Source organism: Haliotis asinina, chromosome 2 (assembly GCF_037392515.1).
Source record: "Haliotis asinina isolate JCU_RB_2024 chromosome 2, JCU_Hal_asi_v2, whole genome shotgun sequence".
NCBI classification, from domain to species: Eukaryota; Metazoa; Mollusca; class Gastropoda; order Lepetellida; family Haliotidae; genus Haliotis; species Haliotis asinina.
Genome location: NC_090281.1, coordinates 76,369,827 through 76,383,722, shown reverse-complemented (window position 1 = coordinate 76,383,722; position 13,896 = coordinate 76,369,827). Strand labels below are relative to the sequence as shown.

At 38.6% G+C, this 13,896-nt stretch overlaps 1 protein-coding gene across 2 annotated transcripts in view; it reads left to right on the top strand.

The window, feature by feature from the left end:
- Window positions 1–311: 311 nt before the first annotated feature.
- LOC137274347 (transcription initiation factor TFIID subunit 1-like) overlaps window positions 312–13,896 on the top strand; it is a 61,128-nt gene continuing 47,543 nt past the window's right edge. For both annotated transcript variants that reach the window (XM_067807496.1, XM_067807497.1), the window contains exons 1-8: window positions 312–580; window positions 1,656–1,732; window positions 2,073–2,212; window positions 5,835–5,964; window positions 7,224–7,352; window positions 8,497–8,780; window positions 10,215–10,508; window positions 11,755–11,934. In XM_067807496.1, the coding sequence (XP_067663597.1) occupies window positions 2,093–2,212; window positions 5,835–5,964; window positions 7,224–7,352; window positions 8,497–8,780; window positions 10,215–10,508; window positions 11,755–11,934 (1,137 nt within the window). In that variant the 5' untranslated portion in view covers window positions 312–580; window positions 1,656–1,732; window positions 2,073–2,092. The remainder of the gene's footprint in view (window positions 581–1,655; window positions 1,733–2,072; window positions 2,213–5,834; window positions 5,965–7,223; window positions 7,353–8,496; window positions 8,781–10,214; window positions 10,509–11,754; window positions 11,935–13,896) is intronic.

Sequence of the window (13,896 nt, the reverse complement as noted above, 5' to 3'; positions counted from 1 at the left end):
TTAAATTTAAAAGGGCCTTAGGGTTTCATATTCACCACCCACCCCTGCCTTCTTAAGTGAAGTTACAAATGGCCCAAGTGAATTCCTTCCAAACTTCATGGCTTTCTACTCAAGAGGGATAAGAGCTTGAGATGCTGGGGGTACATTATCATGTTTGTCGTGGGAGCGTGACAATGTACCAGGCTAGCTATTTTCGAAACGTATTCTGAATTCTTAGGGTTAAGAACGTTTCGAGATGGATGTTTTCTTTCGCGATAACTGTAAGGGGGGATAATTCATCGTTGGATATCGCCGGGAGGTGGCACTACAGCAAGCCCCGCCAATATGGCGGAAGAGTGAAAAGTGTTAGAGTATTGCTCCGTGGAAATAGTGTTGTTGTTCCAAATCAGTGGAGCTATTTTGGCGACGCTTATGTATGCATTGACCTATACATATCCACAGTTCACAGCTTTGTTTTAATTTTATGATGTGGTGTTTGGAAATTGATTTTGAGACAGCTTTGCTTTCCCACTGTAACTGGACGCAATTGTGATGAGCCAAGCAGATTGAGCTCTGACCGGCGGCTGATTTCAAAACACCGGTACTTGTCAAGTTGTGTTTGGAGTAACTATAAAGTAACAGTAACATGTTTTGGTAAGAGTTCCTCTCGTTCCCAGTCCCAAATATATATATATTTTATAAACTGATATATTACTTGGATTATTAACAAAGCCTAACAGAAACCCAAGAGGACTCACAAAAATAACTAAATGCTCTGAAATAAAGTACCATATATATAGGGTTGAACCACTCAGTGTAACCTCTGTTAATCTGCCGAAGAAAGAATATGGGGGAACGGAAGGAACTCTTTCTGACACAAGACTTTATACAGTAACTTTATGTGGTTCATAAATTCTTATGTTGACAACTAATGTTTGCAGAATCCATCTGTTCTCAAAGCAACTGTTCAAAAGCTTCATTTTGTGGTACATCAGGGAAGGATTTGTCAGTAACACCTTGCATGAACTTAATCAGTGTACATGGCATAATTTCAGGAAAATATTCTTGACTTGAGTCACGCTAAATATTAACTTCAGTAAATAATTCCTCCTCTGTATAGTAATAGGTTTTGACGAAACTGCTGCATTTTATATAAACACTGACAGTTATACTCCGTTTTACTTACCACACCACAGAAATATTTCAATTTTGCCATTCAAATGTATGTTTAGATTTAATGACATATTTCATTATTTGTTTCGGAAGGTTAGTATAATTCATAAGAATTGTGAAAATATTCCTTTGATGTATGATTCAAAGGATGAGACCTATTGAGACTCCTGAAATGCCAACTGAGTTATTTATGAATACAAGTTAAATGTGATCTTAATTCACATCACCCTGCCCATATTTACAGTCCCTGTTAAAATGTTAAAAAAAAACGACACAGAGACAGACACACACCCACCCACCCATCCACCCACCATCTTTTTGATGTGTTTACATGTCAAATCTAATCTGTTACATCAAAAGTAAGGTACATCAAAAGTAAGGTAACCCAGAAGATAGTATCAGGTTATATTCTTATAAAGTATTGTTTTCACATGATGCTATTTGTTTATTCCCAAAGATGCAGGAATAGCAGGTGTTCTTCATGTTTCTAAACTGTCTTTCAGAACAAATGTGCAGAGTAATGTGATAGTCAGTCAACTGTGAATCATGTGTGTCTTCTCACAACTGTGAGACAAGCAAGGTATGTTGTTATACTAAATTCACTGCAAGAGGGTAATAGTCTTTGATTTTAATCTTAATGGAAGTGTAAATGCTGATAATGAATATTCCAACTTCCAGAATATAATTGCTCTTCAGAATTCCATGCTCATCATGAGACTAATGGGATAAAGCTTTCAGTATAAAGACATTTATTCAATGCATTATTTTCAAATTGTGCAGATAGATACTCATGTCATTTGTAAATCAATGCATTCTGTTGTGAGCCTTGTATCACAATATATGATTACACTGCTAACTGACATTGAATATAGCACAAATTTTCCTTTCAAATTTGACATATGATTGCATAAATATTTCAGGATCTGCAAGGAAAATAAGTATGGACAGCGAGGAAGAGCATGAGGGTGACCAGCACAATGCTGCTGTCTCCTCCCTAACTGGCTTCCTGTTCGGCAACATTGACGAGAAGGGGGAGCTGGAAGAGGACTTCCTTGATGAGGTACACCTTTTTGATATTCATTGTTTTTGTGGGGTGGTTGATTGCATATTGATTAAAATGTTCACTCGTCATGTCTTGATTTTGCTAATAAGACTAAACTCATTCATTGTTTTGTCATGTACTCAAAGCTTATTGACTGATGTTTGTTAGACTTGGTCTTTGCATCCCATACTTGTAAGAAATTACCTGTTAAGATTTGGGTTAGAATTGATCTTCAGTAACCCATGCTTGTATGATATGAATAACCAGATCGGATGGTAGGCTTGCTGAATTGGTTGACACATTTCATTGTATCCCAATCACAGGTAAATACCTTTAAAGGGGCACTGATGTGGAACATTTTCGTGGACTGGTTGTTCCTTTTGTTATTGTTTTTCTTCCTTGAGTACTTGGATGATATCTCAGAATTCATGACTGGTTCGTGACCACAGATGTGCAGCCTGTATGTGCAATTGAGAGTTTAATTATAGACAGATCAACTAAGGTGAAGTCATGTATACTTCATTACAAATGTATTATAAAAACAAATGAAACACTTCGAAGGTTAATCATCTGCCAGTGGTAAAATGGTCAAAAACTATTAAGACAGAAAAATAACAAAGCCAGAGTACGTCTTCATGTTTTGTCTCATAACCCTAATTAGTTTATTGTCATATTTGTATGATTTTGAAAATAAATAAAAGAACACACGGTCTGCTTATACTTATAGTAAATTTCTAACATGACTGTAACATTTAAACATTGTGTAGACTGCCAATGTAGATCCTATTTCAGACACATACCCGATCTAGTGTGTGTTTTCTGTAATATAGATTCTGCTGAATGCTACAACAAATAAATTAAAGCAAAATGCAGTGAATGAATTTAAAACAGACTAATGTTATAGCAACCATGTCAGGCTACTACCTTGTTCAGGAATGTATCCATCAATATCCACATAAAAGAACGATATTCCATTCATCTGCTGCTGGTAAATAATCCTGCTCTGTGTCATTTGTCTTACAACAGTCAAATTTACGAAAAAGTAACACATCGTTTTACGTCTTTCCCATTGGTGAAAACCTGATAAACCTCTCATTGGTTACCCAAGATAGCACACCTGGCAATTAATTGTATGATGTCCGCCATTCTAAGTAATTTAGTTAACCAATAATGAGTAATCAATCAGTCGACGCATTGGTGGTGAATTCTTTGAAGGGAGGATGTTGTTTTTACACTCGCACTTTACGACAGGGTGCAGTCAGTATAGATTAGTACATCTCGACACACTGCCTTTTGACAAATCCGCTGTATAAGATAAAAGTGATTAATCAATCAGTGTGTTATCGGTTAATCCTTTGATCGATGTTTGTTTTCGTAACTCAGCTGATATATCCTCTTACATCACTTTAATGCACATATTACACAACATACAATACATTTGCAACTACAGACCTTAATTTACAATGTTGAGTATTTACTCCAGACAGGAGAAATGCCGAATGGGAACCTTTGTTGAGTAACCTGAGTAGTGTTACCACTAATTATACCTGTTCTAAATTCATTAACTGACCAACAAGAGAATGAGTGAGTGAGTGAGTTTAGTTTTACGCTACACTCAGCAATATTCCAGCTATATGGCGGCGGTCTGTAAATAATCGAGTCTGGACCAGACAATCCAGTGATCAACAACATGAGCATCGATCTGCGCAACTGGAAACCGATGACATATGTCAACCAAGTCAGCGAGTCTGACCACCCGATCCCGTTAGTTGCCTCTAATGACAAGCACAGTCACCTTTCATGGCAAGCATGGGTTGCTGAAGGCCTATTCTACCCCGTGACCTTCACGGGTCCCAACAAGAGAATGATGACAAATAACACGTTTAGGGTTATACCATCAAATACAGCAAGGAAGGTGTAATCTCTGTGTTGCATACAGCCTGAAAACACTTATGGGCCAATACTGTTTTGAGGATACCAACGGAATTTTGTTGTTACATAAGAAATACATACAGGCATTTGCTGTGTACTTGGGGAAATAGGTGTAATCAGTTTGTTTCCCGTAAGAAAATTTTCAGATTTCTCTACCAATTGCAAAGTCATTGTTTTTAGTTTACGAATTCAAATAAATCAACTGTGTGTTTTTATTATCATAGATAATAAACTAGGGTAGCTACCATAGCTATCAAAATTTACGTATGATTTTTGGTATAACAGCTGAGCCAACACTCAAAACTATCTAAACATAAAGCTTTGCAATCTTTCGGACTGAAACAAATGGCTTGCTACATGCAGGTAGACATCGTATTTTCACATGACATGATTAAATATTGAGGTAAAAAACACAGAAATAGGATCAAATTGGACCAGTCACTATACCATCCAAGCATCCAAAAAAACTACACTGCTGGGATATTTTGTTACAATCAGACAAGGAATACCATGGATATTTTTAAATAATGGCATATGATGGGCATCGGCCTCCTGACTGTTTAGGTGAAGAAATTCTGCTAATGTGGACCGGAGCCCAGTCCCTTTGTCTGTCACTGTCGAGGGAGCGGGTGCTGACCAATTTTTCAGTTTGGTTGGTGAGAAACATTATTCACTCCACATCAGTGCCCCATTAAAACGAACTCCAAGGGACCACTGAGATTACTTTGTAATATACTTACTTCACTTTTGAACCAGTAACCATGCAGCTGACAAGTTAGAATCACTGAAGAGGTCATGATTGACTGATGAACTTTCACTGTGTGATGATTTAGCACTGATACCTCGCTGCTACTTAAATCTGTTACCCAGACTGTGTTGCATGAGAAATCCGAATGACCTAACTTTGCAAAGTAAGCACTGCAAATTGACACTGAGTTTGCTCAGTTTGTTATTCACACCATTATGTTCATTATGAAAAGTATTCTACTGTATGTAGATTGATACGCATGCTTTTGATTACTGGATTGTCTGGTCCAGAGTTGATTGTGTACAGAGTGCTGCTATATATCTGGAATATTGTTGAGTGTCGCATAAAACTAAACTCACCTCACTGTTGTAAGGAGTGATTGATTAGATCATGATGTTGATTGATGCAAGTCATATCCTTGTTATACAGATTGATACTCATGGTGTAAATCACTGGTTTGCCTGGTCCAGACTTGATAATAGCTTATGCTGTTATATAGCATAAACAGCAAACAAACAGTCATAGAAGATGAATTGTACTGTGTAAAGTGCACCAAGCTGATTAATGATGGTTTAGCAACTTTTGTCATGAAGAGAACTCATGGCAGTAGGAAGGCCAGGATGTTTGTATGTTTTAAGAAAAAAGCTCCTTGAGAAATTTTTTATGAAAGTCAAAGCTACTGTTGTGTGATTTGTGTTACAAGTCAAAAGCCTGTTCAGCAAAGTTTGGTTGATCTTGTAGGGTCAGATATTAAGATGCCATATGGTCACATTAAGAGCTACTAAGGTAGGTGCCAGGACATGTCACCTCATGAAGTAACAGATAGTAGCTCAGAAATGTCATGGTACTTAATAAGAGATTGTTTTTCTTAAACATGTGTCATGTATTCATGTTCTTTCAACTTCCATAAATTCAGTGTTGTAGGTGCAGTGTGTCTGTATAGATATTTTTGTTTATCAGGAATCTAAGAGACACATTGGTTCTCTCAGTACCCTGGGAGGAATTGGGTCAATGGTAAAGGAGCTGACTCAAGATGCTAGTGTTGCCACGGATACTGCTGCAGGCACCAGCAGCGATGACAATGGATCAGGTGGGTCTCCGTCTACAGGTCTGAGTGTGTCCAAGAACTTACATTCTGACATGGCTGAAGATGTTTTATTTTTCTGCAATCTTGCTGATCTTGTTTCTGGAATTTGGCAAAATCTGTCCCCAGTGCTTGTACCTCAATGAAGGTACATCGTCCAGAATATCCGTCTGCCCATGGATTTTACCTGGATAGTCTACTTGATCTAATTTTGACCATGTGTTTCCTCTAAACTTTGATCACACTTTAAGATAGAAGTTCTTGCAACAATTACTCAGCCATTTTGTTCGAAATGTTTATGAAATATGTTTTGTATGCTTAGAGGATCACCCCATATATCTTATTTTTGTGATATTTTGACTTTTTGTTAGCCTTGCACTTAACCACTAAATTCAGTGGCTTGAAATGTATACATCATCTCAACAGAAAAAAACAGGACCTATGAAGCCAAAACTAAATAAGCTTATTCTCATCAGTGATGAGAATCCAAGATTGAATCTGATTTTCAAAATGGCCACCATAGCAATCAAACTGATTGAGTTGTGATGGCATCTGAGATATGAATTTTTGTATGAGATGTAATACAATTCTTGTAGTGTTTGAATGATATAACGACCTTGTATAGGCCATTATGAACATCCTGAAATAGCCAGCCTTAGTCCTGTTTCGTCAAATTAAGGCAATACAGAAAATGTTGAAAAATGCAACAGTAGTAAGCATGTCTTATCTGGCATGGTTGACCCTTTTGACATTTTGCACTGTTGCCTGCCTGTCCATGATTTACCACACTGACATTAGAGTAGTTAGTTAATGACTCAAGAACCCTTCGTGTTTAGTTTATGACTCAAGAAACCTTCAGAAATTAGGAAATTTACATAAGTTGGACTGGATATTTTCAGCAACCGAAGTTGATATGTATCTTTAGGGAAGTAACCCTCAACTGTTCGTTTCTTATTTCATTCGCTTGACACATTTTAGAAATGTATATATGTAATGACCACTTTATCCCAAATGTTTTGAAGATTTTCTTTCTTTAGATTAAATGATGAAATATGAGACTGTAGATGTGTCTTGACCTAAGAATCAGATGGTCATTACAGACTGGTAACAGTCTATTTCAAGATTATTCAGTAATTCACTAGATACATGATGAATGAATGTGATCAGATGACTGTTTGATTTCATCACACACGTTAAGATTTCCTTTGTGTTATGTTGACATTTGAGCCCTCTCTGTCACTTGTGTTACCATGTTTTGTTGACAGAGGACTATTTTCAAAAGGCTCCCAATGCTGTTGACTTCTCTGACATCAATGAGACTGCTGACGAATCGTGCGAAGATAGTGGAGCACGGATGCGAGAGGCAATGGGTTCTTTTCATATGATGAGACACGGTAACATGTTACTGTTGCTTCTGACTTCAGCTAAGGGGCCGATGGGGTAGCCTAGTGGTTAAAGCGTTCTCTTGTCACGCTGATGACTAGGGTCGATTCCTCACATTCCAGCATTTATGGTAGAATAAGGCAGATACAGTGTAATGATCCTCACTGTTATTATGAGGGCTTTGGAGAGGGGTGTGTGTCAGTTTATGGTGGTGCAATTCGTGCTGTTCAGAGGTGCATCTTTGAACATGGAAGTAACCTGTGATTGTACTTTGTAGGTTTGAATCCTTGTTCACTCAGATGATGTTTAGGGCAGTGGAGTAGCCTACTGTTTACACCAGGGTACAAGCCCTTTTCTGGTGTCCACTGCCATGATATTACTGAGATATTTCTACAAGTGGTGTGAAACCAAATTCACCCACCCACGTGCTGAGCTAAAGCAGATTTTGTCTGAATCTTTGCAGGTAAACCAAGTCTTCACCTGTGTCAAACAGTAATATAAGTGTCATCAGATTCATTATTGCACTTCCTTAAATGTTATTGCCAGTCCATACCAATGTTATTGTGCATGCTCTTCTGTTATTTCATGGCTGAACCTGTGGAGATTTTGGTTTAGAAAAGGTCCTCAAGTGCTTGGTGTGGTCATGAGCAAGCTGAATGTAGAAGATTTTCAGAACCTTGTTACATAGTTGATAGCATATCATCATCTCTTAACCATGTGGATAATTGTTTACAATATTAATGACTCTATTGTCAGGTCCAGACTCTCATACCTAAAGACTGCTGTCTTACAGCTGTAATACTTTTTAGTGTTTTGTTAAACAAAGGATGTTCTTGGCTGATATTGCAGTTTTGTCCAGTAGCAGGCAAGGTAATAGAGGCCCAAGCTCACTAATCAAGTGACTTATCCATATTGGCTGGTAATGCTTGGTTGATTGTATGTAGCCTGATAGAATGGGCTACTGCTCGTAGTATCAACCAGTGGTTTGTCTCTTGCAGACTCAGTTATTAACAGTCTGCCATCATACAACTGGAAGATTATCATTATCCTAACTACAGCATGAAGGAAATGTTTCAACTATCTCAACCTGGTAAAATTCTTCCAATGATTTACAGTAGAAATCTCTCAAGTATCCCCTGTTATTTGTATTGACAGACAGTAAAGATGAAGATTATGATGACACTGAGTGTGACAGGAAGCTGATGCCACCTCCATCTTGGCTGCCAGGCCATGGTATGTCTGGCCAACAAGATGGACTGCATCATGACCCAACTCACCTGTCGCCAGTCAAGTCCACTCAAAGTCCGGACAAGAGTTCTCCCAAGTCCGACTCTCTGTCACCAGGCTCAAAGCTGAAGACACCCCTGGCAGACATGTTGCCTCCACAGCTGTCTGAGGTGGATGTGACAACTCTCTTCCCTGAGTTTAGACCTGGCAAGGTACTACACACACAGTCCTCTTGATCTGAAGTTCTGTTGTCTAAAAGGAAGATGGGGTAGCCATGCCATGAAGATGAAGGTTTGATACCCCACTCTGGCACACTGTTTGTTAAAGCTGCTTCAATTTGATTCATCTCAAATCGAATCTAACGATTGTCACTATTTTGATTCAATATTTGAATATCTATTTCAGTTGTTGCCGCACAGTTAAAATCCATCTTTAACAGTAGTGAGTGCTAAAATAAGGCTGAATGTGATTGGTACCAGCGGGGCTAATTATGCAGTGAGCACTGTCGTTGGTAGACATTGCCAAGTTGACGGTTGATTTCACGCAAAGAAAATAGAAAATAGCTCATGTGGACTCTGAGAGTTAAATGAAATCTGATGTTTTTACCTGTATTAAGAATTGAGAAGAAAATTATCATCTCACAGGGCCCAATATAAAATACTGAAAAGAAACAAGAACTGGGTGAATCATTGCAGCCCTAGTGTTTGTAGCCTTATTCGTATTTTTCCCCACCATCTGATATTGTGGGAATATTAAAAACAAATGGTGTAGCCATACAAAAACAGACTCTACAGAGTAGATCATTGATAAACAATACTGGCATGAACTTACTCTAGTTAGGACTGGGTGATCACTATACAACTGGTGGTGGTAACCTATTGTTTGGACTGTTGTTCATGCTGTCAACCAAAGATTTGGTACAGATATTGCATCCAAATGCACTAAGGGAGAAATGTAAAACTGTATACAAAATCTCTACCACTACTTCATAATACAAGTTTGGTCACCTTTATGGTTGTATTCAAATTTCAGATAATCCTGCTGTGATAAGTTCCTTGTGTGTACAGAGGCGATGGGGTAGTCTCAGCGATTCAAGTTGAGTCCAATATTTGAGGGCCCATGGGACTCACATTCCTAATTTTCAGGGGTCCTGGAGTACAAAATGGGGGTTCCAGACACTTGAGTTATATTATTAAGACGATGTAATAGTGTTGTACTTCAGTTACTGCCATTGTGTTTGTATCTTGATTAGCACATGGTTACAGGAATTAAATTGCACATGATACCATAACCCATCTAGTAGAAGACTCAATGATAACTTAGTGTTACTTGATCAAAATTTTTGCTGAAAGTATTCAGACTTTTTCTGCATCCTTGTGGATTTGTGAATAAATATTGTTCCGTATGTGTATAGGAAGCAGGAATTTGTGCACTGTTATTCCTTTTTACCTAATGGTTGAAACATCTGCTTATCAGTCTGAAGACGCGGGTCCAATTCCCAACATGAGTACAACGTTTGTAGCCCGTTTTTGGCCATTATATTGCCAGAATATTGCTTGAACCAGAGTAAAAAGTCATTCACTTTGTGTACAGAAACATTTTGATGGTATAGATATAAATTAGTCAAAACTTATGTTTGTTTGCAGGTTTTACGGTTCTCTAGGCTATTCAAGCCAGTGCATACACCCCATGTCTGGAAAAGGAAGAGGAAGAAACGAGAGGAAGATCCCAAGGAATCTAAAGATGACCAGAAAGGAGATGAGGATCAGAAGGATGAGAGAGAGGAAGATCCCTACCATCAGCCGGATGGAGGACACACTGATACACATGTCGACAGACCATTGTTCAGGGACAGGGTGTTTGAGGATGATGAGGATGTCATCATCACCCCCAACTTTGGTCGCCAAGCAAAGCCTGAGGAGGTTGTGTCTGATGATGAGGTATGTAGAAGATGCAGAACCTTGAATATACATATAGAATGCCATATAGAAAGTGATCAAATGTAATACATGCAGTGTGCGAAAATAGCAACTGGCCCACTAGCCTGTGGCTGGTAAAATTCCAGTCAGGCCAGTAAATATCCAGAGTCACTAGCCTGACTGTCAAGTGAATTTTCATGGAGGTCATTTTGTAAATATGTCACTGTCTCTGACTTGTTATAAACCACTTTAAAATCATGCAACAGGGGTTCAAAATTCCAATTGCCCAATGCCTGGGACAAGTCAGTTTTCATTTAGGGCAATGAAATAATGGTATCTTACTTGTCCGTGGACTACTAGATCATTTCCACTTACGGTTTCAAACTGCAAATAATCTTGGGTTTCTTTTCTTATCTGCTCATAATGAAGCTATTGAAGTTCGCAATAATAATAAAGTAGAGATAGTAGAGAGTGAAAGTATCACTCTTCAATAAAGAGTCCAGTAAACATTAAAGGTCACATGCAACCAAAACATCAAACATAATTAAAACACATTTATCACTAATTCATGACATATAATATACATTGCTGCTTTTAAAAAAACAAATAAATCCAAAAACAAATAAATCCAATAAAAAATCATGTCAGTAGAGATGGTAAACTACTGCAGGGCTAGAATCTGTCATTCGTCCAAGTACAAAGCAGGACTTGAAACTGACAAGAGTTTGCACCAGTTTCCGTCAGATCCCGTCATCCGAAAAAAATGAATCTAGTTTGTTTGCAACCCACAGACATAAAAACATGTCATGTGTATCACACGTGACTAATTACCTAATGTGGCAGACACGGGACTCAGGTGAGTCATAAATCAACATATTTTCTAGGACAAGTTGCTTTCTTGAACCCCTGATGCAAGATTACGGCCTGGTTATATTAGGAGCTTAATGATGAAACTTGTGTCTACATTCAAATTTTGGGACAGTGAATTATTTTGTGTTCTAGGAACTTTCAGTCTGATTTGTTATCAAAACTTTGAAACTAATTTCGCACACTGAACATAAGCTATATGTGGGACTACACTTTCTCACTAATGTACAGAGTCCATTTCTTTTACTTGGTTTGAGTCCTATCTGGGATTCAAAATTGAGAAAGTTTGTGCTGTTTTCTTTTCAAACCTACATTTTTCATAATTTTCTTTAAGATTTGTGTTTTTTAGAAATGAAAATCTGTTTTTGTCAAAAGATCATAAGATAATGTGTTTCTGCAGGAGAAGATGCTTAAGCCCATGGAACAGATAATTTCTAAGTCTACCCAGGATGGAACTGCAGACTTAGAACAGAAGATGGAAGTGGCACCATGGCGGTATGGCCCTGCCCAGCTGTGGTATGATCGTCTTGAAGTGGATGAAACTGGAGAGGGATTTGACTATGGATTTAAACTGAAACAGGTGACTTTTCTTCAGAACATTGTTGGTTGTCCCTGTACGTCATCTGTTGTATGCTTTTTCATCTGTTCATCTGTATTTTCTGATCAGCAGTGAAATGGGTAATATGTTTTCTGTTGTAACCTCCAGTCTTATGGCTTCTTTCAAATCTTACTGCATAAAATTATGTTGGTTATTTATGTCTTTTTTGTTTCTTTTGTAGTTTTCTAGGAATCCTTAAATCATTAAATGGGGTGGTAGGGTAGTCCAGTGGTCATATGTTTGCCTGTCTTGCTGAAGACTAGGGCCTAGATTTTCAAAGCTCTTTTAGTGCTAAGGTAGTTGTAAGTGCCATGTATAAACATTAACTTGTGACCATCTTAGCGCTAAGAAAGTATCGAAAATCAAAGCCCTGGGTTTATTTCCTCACACGGGTAGAATTCTTCAAGCCCATTTCTGGTGTCCCTGCTTTGGTATTGCTAAAAGTGGCTCAAACCCACACTCACTCTCTCACTCTCTCTCACTCACTCTCACTCACTCATTCAAATTGTTTATAATACATGAAATTGTGCCACACATATTATTATTATTATTTAACCTTATCTTGACTCATACTTATTATGCTTATCTCCTCCCTCTATGCGAAGATAGTTGAACATTTGAAATCCCTTGAGGTTCCCAATCTTCCTGGTACCCAAGAGAAACTTAAAGGGACGCATTCAGCATATCAACTGCCAGATGAAAGTTGTAATCAACACAGTACGGCACTGGTCGAAGACTTGGAAAGGCTTGGACTTGGACTTCGAAAGGCTGTCATGCTCTTGAGAACCATCTCCAACGGAATGGATTCTACACCGAGAGGCGTTTCTACTCATCAGTCATTGGTCGCGCCTTATTGGCCAGCAAGAGGTTGGTTCCCAATACTTAATGAGGAATAAGGAGAATCAACACTGCAACTACCAGAGTGGAAGAACGTACTTGTCTATCTGCACACCAAACAAGCATATGGCTATCCAACATTGTTCCAGCTTCAAGTGTGGATCATATCAAGGCCTGCTTTGAGGATTATATGCTAGAGCACCAGAGGCAGTTACCCAAGCTCTACATACACCTACCCACACCTTATATGATGATAAATGGATGTGGTTTGAAAGATACGCCAGGAAGAAAGGCATCACTGCAATGAAGGACACACATCCTCAAGTAGCAAACTACTTATGTCATCTACGACATATCAGGGAACTGAAAGGTACTACACCCTTGACATACTTGGTGGCACTCAGCTCCGTTATCACCATGAAAACGGGATCAAACTGACTAAAGTACCTGAACAACTTGCCTTAGTATGATCGTTTTAAGCTGGAAGACGAACATCAAAGGATCTGAATGTCATACTACAACATCTCATGAGTGATGACTACGAGCCACCAGACTGGATACCGCTTGAATTATTGACCCAGAAAACACTGCTCCTACTCGCCCTAGCAACCGAGGCACGAATGTCAGAAATATTGGCCTTGGACTTTGATCACACACGATTCATCTCCAATCTCTGTGAGATTGTACATCTAGGACTGAGGTGGAATTTTAATGGTAAAAAACTACTGCCTGGACAATTGGACAGACAAATCCACATCCCTGCATTATCTACAGTCATCGGGCCTCATGATACACAGGATGTATCATTATGCAAAGTCAGAGCGTTGAAAATATAACTCCAGTGTACAAAGACAAGGAGACAATGTTTCAAGTACCTATTCATCCCATTATCTACTGAGACACCTGAGGAGGTATCCCGCAACGCTATCTCACTATGGATGAGAGCTGTCATAATGAGGGCCTACAAAGCAGCAGGACTCTAACCTCAAGCTTCCATCCCACATGAAGTGAGAGCCTTGTCATCGACATTCTTGCTCTAAATGGAAACTGCTTGCTAGCAACTATAATGGAGGGCTGCGTTTGGAAATCAAACACAATGTTTGCCAA